Consider the following 15,000-nt stretch of genomic DNA (forward strand, 5'->3'; position numbering starts at 1 on the left):
TCAAAAGCTTACCATTTCTGCCAGCCACCACAACTTGTGATCCGTCTCTTGAGATACTGAGGGAGCTTAGTGCCCCATCCACATTATAACACATTGTAGAACAGTTGAAAGATCCACCACTAACTGAAATAAAATAATTATTATAGCTCCAATATACATGATGGCTATTTAAATACACCACAGAAATATTATTCTTATCTTTGCATGATGTTGAAGGTTACCGGCAACTTTGAGTGTGTGATGGATTACTTGATGGATAGGGTCCTCCTCAATATGTAAGCAGTTCCAAGAAGGATATCTTGTGAAGCTCTTCTAGAATTCTTCTATTTATCATCATCATCATCATCATCATCATCATTATTATTATTATTATTATTATTATTATTATTATTATTACTTTCAAGTTCAGTAGTCCTCAAGTGACTCTTGTCTTGTTTTAATTTGTATACAGAGGTTTGATACGCAAGAAGCCTCTTACTGAAACGACACGCATGCAGAGATTAAGCGATATACATATAGCTACACTGCAGGATGAAAAGGTTAAATAACACACTAATAACTAGAAGTAATCAAGGATTTGCGAGGTGCGTTCTATTCCTGTTGTGTCATTGACAAGGCAATTGAAAGGAGTAATACCTGTATATCATGGGGAAAATCTTTTTCACCCCTTTCTAGTATTTATTCAGTAATGAAGGCATCACACTAGAAGTATTTTGACTGTTGTCTTGTTGCTAATAATTTTATTAAAAACAAATAATGGAATACATGTGTTGTAATGCAATATCAGTTTTGTGGGATATCAGTAGCCTAATTACAACTTGCTGGATAGCCAAAGAGCATCTCTACTCAGAGTGTACACCTGGACAGTCGGTCACCCATCCAGGTATTAATCCCGTCCAACAGGACTTGGCTTCCCTTGGGCACTATTTCATGAGATTGAGGTTATTTGTGCCAGAACAAGGTAGCGTCCAAACACTGAAATCGTATGGTATCATGATCGATATCCGAAGTACATCCCACAGAACTGGCACGATTAGAAGGGAGAGGACAAAACACGGAGCCCTACTCCATGGAGCACGCAATGAAGTACCCAAATGGAGTACCCCTAAAATCATTTATTGGTCAAATTTAATACTTTATCAACATGGCGAGGTATTTAGATGTACATACCTTTTGTTACAGTTCAAGGAATGCAGTTCACAAATTGGCCGCCATCTTGAAGTTGCGTAGGCATTTCATGTATCCCTTATAATAGTGTATTTTTAGACAAATATTCATAAAAACCGTGTATACAGGCCCGTGTAAGCCCATAAATATATATATGGAATGGACTGGAAAATTTTATTTGTACACGGTCAGTTTATAAATGGGTATATATGAGTACACAGGGGTGTACATGGGCGCATGTGTGGGTATACATGTACACTAGTACACTGTATACTACAGGGGTGTACATGGGTATATTATAGGCATACAAGGGTCTATATGTGTATACAGGGGTGTACAGGTTTGTATGAATATTTGTCTAAATACACGAAAAAATTAATACACTACAATACTCTTAGGGATACATGAAATACCGACGAAATTTCAAGATGGCGGCCAATTCGTGAACTGCATTGAACAGTAACAATCGGAGAGGTGGAAAGCTTGAAAATATTATAAATAAAGGTAATGTGCATCTAAATGCCTCACCATGTTGATAAAGTATTTAATTTGGCGAATAAATGATTTTTAGGGGTACTCCATTTAGGTACTCCATAGGGTACTCCATGGAGTAGGGATCCATTTTTTGTCCTCTCCCCGATTAGAATGAGTTCTTCTTGAATGCAATAATTTATTGATTCCAGTGGTTGAGGTCAGGCCAGGCTGGATACTTTGGTAAAACGTGGTTGACAAAGTTCACTACAAGTACACAAGCTTAAACAAACACAGCTGGACCTTACCAGGATTGTAAAGCATGGCAGTAAACCTTTCATACTGCTGCTATTGTTATCTGTTGTAAATTATTATTTTGTTTTGTTCCTCACATTCACCACCACCCCCCCCCCCCCCCCCCAAAGGGAAGAGACAAAGACGAGTCAAATTGAAAATTAGGTTTCCCATACTCCATAGTAAATTTTACCGCGGTAAGAAATGCCCAAGTGCAACATACCAAATCAATAAGAAATAAATATATTGTGGTCAATTCCAATACAAACAAAAACTAATTTTAACTAAGTTTATTGTTTTCTTTTTTACCACTGAAATGTTTTAGCATTTTGTCCTCTTTGTTTCACGTCATCAGTGAATTACACTCATACAGATATATCGATTTTAGAAACAGAGGGACGAATCGAAAGTGGCCCAAGTGGGTTTAATAATAAGACACACTCCATGATCCACTATTCATGTGACGAAGCGAGTAGAGGTTCCTGAAAAACTTCTCATAATAAATAAAAAATAGAACTATGATCCTTTCTCACCCTTTTCCTGGATCTTTGCCATTTCCTGTATTTCTCGAGCACTTGGTCGCTCCACAAGTTCCCAAAAGCTCATGACATTCCTTCTGAAAAGTGAAAACGGAAGAAACAGAGGGGGGCTGGAAAAGAGTCAGTCACGCCTCTCCCCATTTCACTCGGCGTAGGTCTGGTTAACTTCGCTATCACGTGAACACACAGGGTCCAGAGGAGATATGTTTGTCGTTAGAGCATCAAAACCCGTCGAAAACATCTGAAATAATGGGTTATTTTGATCGCGTTGACGATCGCGTTACAGTTTCGTTACACATTCTGTATACCGCAAACCAAGACACTGAGGGCTCGCAAGATCGGCTTACAGTATAAAATACGTATTTTATACTGTAAGCCGATCTTGCGAAACTGTAACGCGATCGTCAACGCGATCAAAATAACCCATTATTTCAGATGTTTTCGACGGGTTTTGATGCTCTAACGACAAACATATCTCCTCTGGACCCTGTGGTGAACACTGCCCGAGATCCGGAAGAGGATCGAAGAAGCTGACTGGGAGGGTAAACACTTAGCAATGCTAAACACTTAGCAATGCTTTGTGAGATGGAGTTAATACGTGTTCATTTTGAAACGTCTCTCCATAAGTTCTTATTTTAAGTTTTATTTTCGTACCAACGTTATCATCAGTATCCACGGAACTACCGGTCAGTATTATCATTATCAGTGTAACTGAGATTTGTTTACAAGATGAAAGCGCGTGAACTTTTGCGAGAGTTCCGTGAGGGTTGATAATCTCTTGTTCTAACTATAAGTATCACAATAGTAAAGTGCAACAGTGTGAGGCCTCTCAAGTTTTAACGTCAAACCGTGATACACCCGGGCAGAAAGGAAGAGCTCATTAATCTTCCGGATCTCATCATATCAAATTGAGTGTGTATCAGCCATGGTTTGACGGCCAATGAATAATTGTGGTTTTCGAACAGATACGGCATATCTTAATCTGGGCGAGGTTTTGATCAATGATGTAGAATGCACCATTTGATGGCAAGGTGATCACTCGTCGGAAACGACGGAATTGACTCTAACCACAGTAGAAATATGGTATTTGTTTCCTCAGAATATGGTGACTGATTACTGCTTTTAAATTCTCCTTCGAAACATGTTGATTCTAGCTGATTCTGAGAGTTACGTGTCAAATCAAAATGTCAAGTGAAAGATTATCTCATTATAGGCTTAAAGAACACAGCAGCCATGAATGACTTATTTTCTTGATAATCAATCAGCGGGTTACGTTTTAGTGTTAAAGTTCGAGCGTGACAAAAAAGTGAAATCGTCCATCTCTCCTGGAACCAGTGACATGTATCTTATCAGACTTGTTCTCATCTGTGCGGCAAAATTTGCGATTGTATCAGTATCGCCATGTTCTTTAATTCCAGGCACTGCGTTTTATAACCCAACTCAACGAACAGTCTTAGCGCCAATTGTTTTCCAAGGAAGAGTTCTTAACACGACTACAACAGACGATCCCTCGGGTCAACTTTTTGATGCTTGCGTTAAAGTCCAAACAGTGTTCAAGACTCCGCTTGAAATTCCCTCAGAGATATGTTTCGGGCAATTCGGCGTACAAGAACTATGTCTGACATATGTTTTCGAGGGTTTTGATTATGTGTTCTTTATGAATTCGGACTTTACGGCGAGATATGATGGTTACCCAGTAGCTGCTCTACCTGTTAAAGACGACCTCGTAGCAGATGTTCAAAGGGGCCATTGCCTAGGACAGGAGTCGATGCGACAAGACTGCGGTAAGATAAATATCCATATTTGTAAAGTTCTGATAATATAAATTCTTCTTCTGCTGTTTACCAGTGTGAAAATTTCAATGTTTACAGTCAACGGTAGTCAAATGGGCCAGTAATACGGCGTGTGCATGAGAAGTTCCTGATTCGACACTTTATTACAAAGATGCACAAAGCAAGAACAAACATCTGTTCTGCTATCACCTTATTTCCCTCTTAAGCGATAGGGTGTTTGATAGGGTGTTTGTAAAAAAAATCTCAAGCGAATGACGCTGTCCTCAGACAGTTGTAATTGTATTTCATGTAAATTAATCGTCCGACTTCACATCTTTCGTTTGCTCACTTTGTAAATGAATTGTTGTTGTTGTTTTTTTTCCTAATCCAATACTGCACATTTGCATTCAAACGAGCCTTTGCTCATTTACAATATGTGGGTAAAGAAAGTTACGTACTTACTTACTTACTTAGCGTCAAACAAATAGTCGCAAGTTGAGTTGAAATTATCTTTGCGGTGCGTGTCCTCATCTTAAAGCGCTTCGTGTCACATATTTTCTGTCGCCGGAAGTTGGTTGCCACCTCAAGTCATGCCCCCGCTCTCTGATGAACAAGGTGATCCAATCATGTGTGGTTAATTTGTCACAACCCACAAAAGAAAGCGAAGAAAACAAGAAAAAATAATAATAATTAAAGGAGATAATTTGCTCTTTTCGTAAGCGCTAAGCTTCGGTGGAGTCCGTGTCCAGAACTGGGTGGATTCGCACTTCAGTCACGGATCCATTCGATATAGGGCCAACGCCCCTTATTGAAACCGGTTTCAGAAAATTAAAACTCTCTATTCCTTCAAATGAAATAGGCGAAAATTCTCCATTTTCTTGAATTGAAAAGGCCCTAAAATCCGACTGAGGACTGGTTCAGTGGAGTTGGGAGTGCCATGGACAAATGCGTACCAAAGAAGATTATCTGAGAAACCACAGCAAAGAAGATTATCTAAGGCCGGGGTTACTGAAATAATCTTGAGGAAAAGATCATTTATTTCCTCTATCCGTCTAGACCCTTGTGCTTTCTCACATGTTAACGTCTCTCACGAGTACCTGTCAGCAAATTTTAGACTTAAATAAAAGCGTATTAGAAGATTTGTATCCAATTGAAACCCCCGTTGAAACCATGCCATCGCGAAATCCGAAAAAAAAGTGCCTGCGCCACGCGGTTAACATGATCTGGTGTAGTTTTACTCTCGGAAATTTTAGTCACTGTAATTCCTCAAGAATTTCCGTTTGTACATATACTTAATAAAACCTAAGGAAAGAGGACCTCTTATGAAGAAAGATAACTAAATGTTCCTACTTTTCCAAGTCAGTTTTAACAAAGAAAGGAACGACGTACCGAAATTCTCTCATTACGCTTCCAACACCCAAAGCGCCCTCCTTTCTGCAGTGAGAAATGCACTGAACCCCATCTACTGATCACAATCATTCAAAAGGAAATCAAATAACCGGATTCGGTGCAATCAATTCTCGCTGGTTTTTTTTAGATTTCCTGAAATGTTAAAGAGGAAAACCTTGGTGTTTATGAAAAAAGAGCTTGGAAGCCCAGCTGCGCCCGGTTTTTCAAAAGCCAATCAGTAACGCTAATCCCAGAATAAAAATTAACCAAGGAGTTTATTTCTCTACTCCCAAACGCCATTCAACGCGGATATTGTTCGGCAGAACTTTACATTTGAAGAAGTCAATCCTGAAAAACAAAAATAAGCAAAAGAAACTCTCACCAAAAACTTGAAAACGCTAACCCTAACCCTAACCCCTAACCTTAAACCCGGCCAATCTTGACAACAAGGCAAATATTTAAACTTTCAGAGGACATGTGACTTCACTATCTTGTTAGCCTTATAGTGGTTGGTGATCAGTCCCATTTTTCTTTGAGTAAAACCTGTCAAACTGGGTTCTGCTTTTGACATAGGTGTGGCAAGAGGGGTTCATAGACACATAGGCCCTGTTGTTCGAAAGCCGATTAACTTAATCCAGCATTAGCGTTAACTTATTTTCGGAACATTTGTTGTAAAATTTCTTGCTTGCCTGCCTCTTCTAGGATTTTTGAACGTCTGTAAAATGGAATAATTGCCCATTTTTAACGGATTTTTATCCTAAAAAGGTCACCTAGAATTTTCGGGAGCCTTTTTTCTGGCTGAAATTTTCGAAAAGGTTGGTTTTGATCCCTATAATTTCGGATCACTAGACTTTCAGCTAGGAAATCCGAACTAATAAAAAATTGTGAGGGGATAAAAATATGCCTATATCTACCGTTTAACCCTTTCACCCCCGTGGGGTTCCCCATTGACGAGTAAAATCTATAAGTGGCACTCTTGGGGGGGAAAGGGTTACATACTAAAGACGTTTAACAATGCTATGTTTAAGTGGTTTTGAACTATATTCTCGTTGGGTGCCCCTGACTTGAGCCTCGATACAGTGAGAGCAAATTAGTGAACGGTTGACCAGCCGTGTCCAAATTCGTTGTAGCGAGCCTCGAAGGATTTTTAACATTTGAATACACAGTTGACCCGTCAGAATGAAATAAAAACGTTCACGGGTTTTCTGACTCGCACAGTGAAAGCCGCCTCCGAGATCCATAGACAAAAACAATTAGAATAACATTTTGTTTCTCTTACTACTGTATTTGTTCGCGACTGATATACCTGTCAAACTTTTCTCGTGATCGAAGTGTTCCAAATGTTACAAAGGGCAAAAACATATGCAATTCCTTAGGGAATCACGTGACACAACAAAAGCTGACTGAAACAACCGAAAATCGATCGGCGCATAGTTAATGCATGGAGATGGTTATGAAACTGGACAATTTCCTTTGTTTCATGTTTTTGTCCGCATTTTTGGCCTTGACCCAGCACAAAACACACCTTTTTTCAAGAAGATAATCAATTAAATCCTTCGATTGAATTATGCGCAACTAATTTGCGAACCCGTGCGAAGCGAAAACAAAAGATTGTGCGGGGTCACGGTCAATAGACCTTATTCACGATGGCCGCCATGTTGGATTTGCTATTATCGTGCAAATTAGCTACACACTTCTTAGGGGGCAAACAACACAAGTTCGAGAGGTTGTAACGAACACCTTAGCCACACAGATGATTTGCTTCACGTTCATTGAATGTTTATCACCTAAGCAGTAAAATACAATCATTACACAAGTTACTTCGACGTTTTTTTGGTGAAAAATGAGCAGATAACGAAGTGGAAAGTCAAAACGTCAAAGGCAATCAAAAGATATAAAAATTTTATAAAAGGTACTTAATTCTAAATACTAAAATGGACTTTTTGCGATGCTATTTCAATATTTCGTTGAGCTGATTTTCCGCAATTTGCTTTTTTTTCAATGTTTGCCCCCAGCATAACACATGGCTAATTTGCATGACAATATGAAAACCAATATGGTGGCTATCGTGAATAAGGCCTATTCAACATCGATTGCATCAACATTGTTCTCGCTTTTGAAAGTTCTAAGGTTTCATAACCAGTCCCTCGATTAACTATGGTCGACGCTAACTAAAACACCAAATTTTGGCATTTTCAGGCTCGTTCCGATATATCCCGGTACCATTCTTGTTCATTTCGTTTCATTCCGGTGTTATCCGCCTCATTCCGGCATATTCCGGTCTATTCCGGTATATTCCGTTCCGTTCCTGCGTTTAGTAACGCCCCAATTTTCGCATAGAGAAGCCTGAAAAATTCAGGACTTCAACGGGGTTTCAACCAGTGACCTCGCGATACCCGTACGAGGATCATAGCTTAAAGAAGTAAATTTATCACAGAAAAAGCCGAATCCTTCATGTTATCAGGTGCAATAAACAGTACAATAAACTGTATTTAAAATCGAATATTTAAGATGGCAATTAAAGATGCAAATATCTCAGATGAAAATGGACTTTGAGAAATTCTAGTTACTCAACTATCATTTTGTAAGAAGTATTGTTCAGCGCTTCCGTAAGCAATGTCGATTTTCTCTGTCAAGCTCAGCTGGTTCCCCAATTGTGGCAGCACCAAGTTCTATTGGGCTCTTTTTGGATTCACGACTTGTTGCTTCCAAATATATTCCAAAGGACCTATTACGACCATAAACGTTTTCGAGTCGGTGGAAGAGGAACGATACATTTTTTCCTATAATTTTCGAGATCTACAGTAAATGTAAACACTACATTTACAAACCTTGACATCACATTTCAATTTGCCATGCACGGAACAAAATAAGTCGTTGTTTCAACAGCCAATTAGGTTCTGGTTGGCATATTAATAACAATGGATTACGTCACGAGAAACATCGCTATTGCCAAATCGCGTAGGAAGTACGACTATTTAAGCAATAGAGGACGTTTTCCTTGTTTCCAGAGCCTCATCTGAACACGAGGGGGAGTTGGGAGAATTCGAGACAGTTATGCAAACCCGAGACGCAGCGCTTTTATAAAATATTTCTCAAAGATAAGTCGACAAATCAAGGAAAAAAATGAAAGAAAATTCTTGATTGAAACAGATTTTCTTGATACACGCTCATATTTCCTACCAGCCAATCAAAACGCGCGTCTGACGGCATATAACCATTAAAAATTCGCGTGATGTCACAGTCGTGTTTCCATACTCTCATCTAAACACAGCTATTGACCAATGAGAGGGCGTATACTATCCTAGTTATTTTATAAAATGTCTTCTTGACGACAAACCATTCTTCGGATGCATTCTCTCTGCTCTTCCTTTAAAGATTTTTGAAAAAAACTGAAGTCGAAGTAACAGCAGCTGTAAACAGAGCCTAAACATCATTCTTGTTCGAATCCTTCTCGGCGGCCAATATAACCGATTTTACTAGATAGATATGCAAGTGAAGTGAAATTGTTCATAGTGAAGTTAAAGGAAACGCACTCATTATGCACACATTGCTCGCCTATTTTTCAGTCTGCGTGGCTTGCTGCATGTCACCAGCCGCTTACCTCTGGATCCTGTAACATTAAGTTAATGGATATTATTAGCACTATCACCCAAGGGAACTACAGAATAAAATTGTTAGCAGGACATTATCCTAACTCTTAACCCTTGACGAAAGGCATGCCCCAGATTCTCGCCGGTCGAAAAGTTTGATCATTTTTGATAATAGATGCGATAGATATGACACAGTCTTGCTGAACTGGGCCTTGTAATTGAGCTTGTACGTTTTTTTAAATTGTTCTCATAGAACCTCCAAAGATAGACAACACTAGTTTTGCCTCTGTAAGAAGAGTACAGGAAGGGAGCGAAGCTGTTGTTCACTGCAAAGCCAATGGAACGTCTCCCTTAATAGTCAGCTGGTACCGGGGAGAAAAGCCGATCTCCTTGGAGAGACAAAGGGGAAATATGCTGACAATTTCTGATGCTACAATGTATGATACTGGCAGGTATAACTGCATAGTTAAAAACCCTGCTGGCGAAGCCAGTGCAGAGACATATGTTCAAATCCGTAAGTACATGTACATATGTATGGCTTTTATGATCTTACTATCTGCTTTAATATTTCACCCCACTCTAACCCCGCGCACTTAAATATATATATATTTAGCCAAGCCTAAAAGCGGAATTCCACAGTTATTTCTTTACTGGAATTTAAAGAGATACACTAATGCATGTCAATGCCAATACTAGATGCAGGACTCCAGTAACGTCTTCTTTATTGTGATTATAATTTTTTCACTTTTTTGCTCCACAACCATAGCCTCCATTCAATTAAGTGAAAACATGCGTTTTAGAAATATCTTTTGGACTACATAATTATGAGTATAAATTGCCTTATCACAGTTTTATTACATTTGAAAGTAAATGGTATAAATCAGTAGATGTGGGTTAACGGTCCTACTTTAACTCTCAACACCAGAATCGGTTATGTGTATTTTTTTTCATGTATCGGTGACATTTTAAACTGTCAAACCAAACTCGATGTTTTAAAATAAGCCAGAACAAAACAATACGGTAGAACCCCAATGGGATGCGTGCTGTTCACTGAACACGGGCCCATAAAAGGAGAAACGTATAGAAATATCTTTTGAAATAGCAGCACCTTATTTTGAACACTTTATCTTTTAGAGTAAATACGGCAGAAACTAAGGTCGATTTTCGTTTTTGAATAACATCGAAAAAACTCGGCAAAATCGACTTTACTCTTCATTGGGAAAGGTTGTTCATCAGCGGTTTCCCATATGATTGTTAAGGGCATGTTGTTGTAGTCCGCCATGTTGGATCTCGCAGCGATCAAAGTGTAGTCCTGTTGCTAGTACATGTACTGGCCTCTAGACTTGGTGTCAGAAGCGGATTACACAATGGCAAACCTCAAAAGACCGGAGCTCAAACTTGTGGGTAATGTGAGTAAAAATTTCAAGAACTTTAAACTTCGTTTTAACGATTATTGCATCCAAGCCAACTATCGTAACCTTGACAAAAATCCTGTCACCGAACGCGTAGAACTTTTAACTTCGTTTTAACGATTATTGCATCCAAGCCAATTATCGTAACCTTGGCAAAAATCCTGCCACCGAACGCGTAGATCACTGCAAAAGCTCACTACTAGAAATTTCTGCCCTGCGATCTTCACTTCCAGATGAAGCTTTATCTGTACTTAGGTACACAATAGAATTCGAACCTCAAATCCCCACCGACAATAAGAAGAAACTATGGGTTTGGATGGAAAAACTACGCGCCCACTACACAGGCTCCACAGGGAGTTCACTTCTCACCCACTGTTTCAAGTTCTGGACGTCATCCCAAGCCTCGCATGAGTCCATACAAGAGTGGGAGTCAAAGTAAGACAAGTGAGAAGCCCTTGTGCTTACGGTGAGCTCACTGATGAACTCACTAGAAACAAAACACACGTCAGAACCGAAAATTCAAAGAAAACCCTGCAAGATGTGGTGGCAGAAGTGAAAGCCATAGAGTCTGCCAAGCAAACCCCGAGTCTGTCTGGAAGACCGTAAATTTACAGTACCAGATTCCAGGTCCCAAGCCTCCAACACTAGATACGGTAGAAAGGCATACAGAAAGGGCGCGAATAGCCAGCGAAGTGACTCACGACTGAGTGCCCAGCGGCATGACCCACGTGCAAATACATCTACCCAATCACGAGATCCTCTCTACACCGACATGTACGTCACAGAGGAGCAGCCATATGACACATTCTTTGATCATGATTGTGGCTTTACGTATTATTTGGAGAAACAAATACACAGCATCGCCGCTCCCAGCCAGGCAAAGCGATACTTCACGACCTTTTCACTTTCCGCCACAGGTTCTGCACTCACTCAAGTTAAGTTTCAAATAGGCACCGCAGCAACATGCAACACCATGTCCCTCAATATTCTGCGCTCACCTCTGCCAGATGTAGAACTCAAACGGTCTCCCTACCGTCTATATCCCTATGGAAACTCCACACTGTTGGAACCTGAAGGTCAGGTCGATCCCGTTCACCGAATACCATTAGGGAGTGTTAGCAAAGACGACGGCTACGGCAACGAAAACATTAGGCCAAAATATAACTTAGCGCTATCGCAAGTATTTCGCGATTAATCCGTCTTGTTCACCTTGTACAATACAGGCGAACTATCCTGGAACTGGATGGGTACGAACGGTTTTAAAGTCAAAACAGAAAATGATTGTTTCATTGTTATACGCTCACGCTGTCGTCAAAACCTAAAATTTGGTGATTTCACGTTGTTGTTTTGTGGAGTACAGCAGAGAAATGCACGGAAATCCGTGTTGCACGTGCAGCACGCGCATTTTTCCTTTTTCACCAATAACATTCTTGCTTTGTGGCTTTGCCGTAGCCGTAGCCGTCGTCTTTGCTTAAACTCCCTATTAGCGAAGCAAGATCGCGAAAAACTAGCCTTGGATCGTTACGTTGAACAAGGGGTTATCGCGAAGGTAAACGAACCAACCGCTTGGTGCTCCAATAAACCAATCCGAGAAACACCAAAGAAGTTCGGAGTGTGTCTAATCCCAAGTCAAACAGTAAACAAGGCCATCCACCAACCAAAACGTCAGATGCCTACCCTAAATGAACAGCTTCACAAACTAGGTGCAGCGAAATGCTTCTCTCTAGCTGACGTCAAAGAAGGTTTTCTCCACATTCCCCTCGATGAGGAGTGATCATGGATGACCACCATGCACACCTCATATTGCAGATACAGATGACTTCGTCTGCCCTTTGGTATTACCAGCGCCCGTGAAGAGTTCCAGATGAGGCTGACAACTTCTCTAGAAGGCCTAGAAGGCATCATATGCATTGCAGATGATATCCTAGTGTATGGAGAAGGAAACGACTATGATTAAGCTTAAAAAGACCACGATAGAAGATTCATTGCTCTGATAGAACGCTTTTGCAAAAAGAACATCAAACTCAATGCACCAAAACTTCAGTTCAAGCTTAAGGAACTCAAATTCATGGGAACAATTATTTCAGATTAAGGAATGAAACCTGATTGCGACAAGGTAACACTGAGCAATAAGTTACACAGATGCCACCTCCAGAGAACAAGGCAGCACTGCTGCACTTTATTGGTATGGTATGGTCACCCTTCTGTGCCTATCTGAGCTCGGTGATACAACCTCTGCGAATGCTCAGCCAGGAAGCTGTACCTTTCACCTGGTCAGAGGTTCAGGATATTCAGGATATTCAGGTGCATTCAATAGAGCGAAGCAACTGATCTCCTCAGCCCCAATTTTAGCTTATTATGATCTCCACAAGCCAGTTGTACTTCAGACAGATGCTAGTGATTATGCCGTCGGCGGTGCACTTTTACAACCCAACTGTAAGGGAAAGCTGCAACCCGTTCCTTTCACATCCTCCAGCATAAGTCCCACAGAACAGCGCTACTCTCAGATAGAAAAGGAGTGCCTGGCAATATGCAACTGCTTTCAGAAGTTTGACCAGTGGTTATATGGTAAGGCTGACATTGCAGTCCACACAGATCATCAGCTTCCCGAAACCATAATGAAGAAACCATTGAACAAAGCCCCAGCCCGTCTACAAAGAATGCTGATGAAACTGCAACGATATCGGTTTACCCTAACATACAAGAGAGGACCGACACTCCACCTGGCTGACACACTCTCTTGGGCAGCCCTTCCACAGCCATTATCAGCAAGAGTACACACTTCGACGTCTTCCGCATGGAGATGGAGACCGAGCAGAACAGCAGAAACCCAAGAGAGCACTGAGAACCACTTACGTGAACAGACAAGCAGAAGACAAGCAGAGACGTCGCACTGACAACACTATACAAAGTCATTGTCCATGGATGACCCGAAGACAAATCAGTCATGTCTGAATCCCTGCGTCCCTACTGGAACTATAGAGACGAACTGTTAGTGCAGAATGGCATAATATACAAAGGTACGCAAGTCATGGTACCTCCAGGACATGTGTGATGCTTGTGGCCCCCGTCTGCCCAATACAGTACCAGCGCACCAAACGAACCGATGACATCTCTACCGATACCTACCAGGCCCTGGCTGATAGTCAGTCAAGATATTTGCGAGCTCCACAACCAAAGCTACCTAGTAACTGCGTTACTAGATAGATACCCTATCCTCCACGGTCATCGAGAAGACAGAAGCCCACTTTGCGCGATATGGTGTTCCAGCAATCTGCCACACTGATAACGGTCCATAGTTCATAAGCGAGCAGTTCTCTGTGGAATATGGTTTCAAGCACACTACTTCGTCCCCTTACCACCCTAAAGGCATTGGAAGAGCAGAGGCCGCCGTTAAAGTTGCAGAATCCATGTTGAAGAAAGCTGATGACCTCCGCACTTCTCTACTTCTCTACAGAAACATCCCACTTCAAGGGCACACATACTTAACTGCTCAGCGTATGTTTCTACGTCGCACTAGAACCACACTGCCCACCACTGATCATCTCTTGGCACCAGCCATGATTAACTTTAGCGTTGTGAAAGAAGATATCCTTACGAAAAGGTATGATAGCAAAGCATACTACGAGAAGTCCGCGGGTGTAGAGCACAAACCAGTCAAAGTTGGCAGTTACGCATATGCCAAGCCACCAACCCGCCATCGCGGCTAACCATGGATCTATGGGGAAGTCATAAAGAAATACAACGGAATGTCCAGTATTCGTATCCCTCATGACACTACGATCCGAAGGAACCGAGTCCAACCGAGTCAACCAAGCCACAATGGATACGCCAGTTTACCCCACCCCTGCGTCAAATCCATAATCCATAATTTTTTTACAGTCTCTTTCCATGTTCACCGAGGAACTACTTCTTCAAGTAAGGATTCTTCGCAGTAAAACATCCTTTCTTTACGCAGCAACTTCCGAAGACAGCGCCATTACAACCTTTCCAAACAGCAGGATCGAGCTTTCCTCTCGCAGACCCTTACACCATAATCCAGAATTTAGCAAAGACAGCCGATCCATTTCGCTGCTCGTAACACCCAAACGCTGATTCTTTATACAGGTTCAAACAAGAAAACTCGAGAAGTAATGAAGGTAGAAGGCGAATGTTGTTCGCAGGCTTTGGACGAAGATCTTAGATATTTTCAAACTAACGCAAATCATTTATTAGCTGAAGTGGCTTTGATTTAGCATAAAAACCGACGACAGTCAGTGTGATTTCCCGCCAGAAAAATGCGGCTTGCCAAATGCAACGCTGACCATGCGATTTCCCGCGAAGGAAATTTGCCCGAACACCCCCGTCTCCAACAGCCGTCGTT

The 15,000-nt window shown here is 41.1% G+C and overlaps 2 protein-coding genes across 5 annotated transcripts in view; one reads left to right on the forward strand and one right to left on the reverse strand.

Moving 5' to 3' along the window:
• The window catches only part of LOC138012528 (GATOR2 complex protein WDR24-like), a 25,767-nt gene extending 20,989 nt beyond the window's left edge, over positions 1–4,778 (reverse strand). For 2 of the 4 annotated variants that reach the window (XM_068859322.1, XM_068859321.1), the window contains exons 1-3: positions 4,710–4,778; positions 2,466–2,548; positions 13–123 (exon numbers count right to left, since the gene is read on the reverse strand). In XM_068859322.1, coding sequence (XP_068715423.1) covers positions 13–123; positions 2,466–2,548; positions 4,710–4,774 — 259 coding nt within the window. In that variant the 5' untranslated portion in view covers positions 4,775–4,778. Of the gene's footprint in view, positions 1–12; positions 124–2,465; positions 2,549–4,709 lie in introns of those variants that run through there. The other 2 variants (XM_068859323.1, XM_068859324.1) reach the window with 2 other exon arrangements.
• The window catches only part of LOC138012530 (uncharacterized), a 26,435-nt gene continuing 14,602 nt past the window's right edge, over positions 3,168–15,000 (forward strand). Inside the window, exons 1-2 of the mRNA XM_068859325.1 lie at positions 3,168–4,255; positions 9,479–9,739. Coding sequence (XP_068715426.1) covers positions 3,709–4,255; positions 9,479–9,739 — 808 coding nt within the window. The 5' untranslated portion in view covers positions 3,168–3,708. The remainder of the gene's footprint in view (positions 4,256–9,478; positions 9,740–15,000) is intronic.

This window comes from Montipora foliosa, chromosome 8 (genome assembly GCF_036669935.1).
Source record: "Montipora foliosa isolate CH-2021 chromosome 8, ASM3666993v2, whole genome shotgun sequence".
Taxonomy (NCBI): Eukaryota; Metazoa; Cnidaria; class Anthozoa; order Scleractinia; family Acroporidae; genus Montipora; species Montipora foliosa.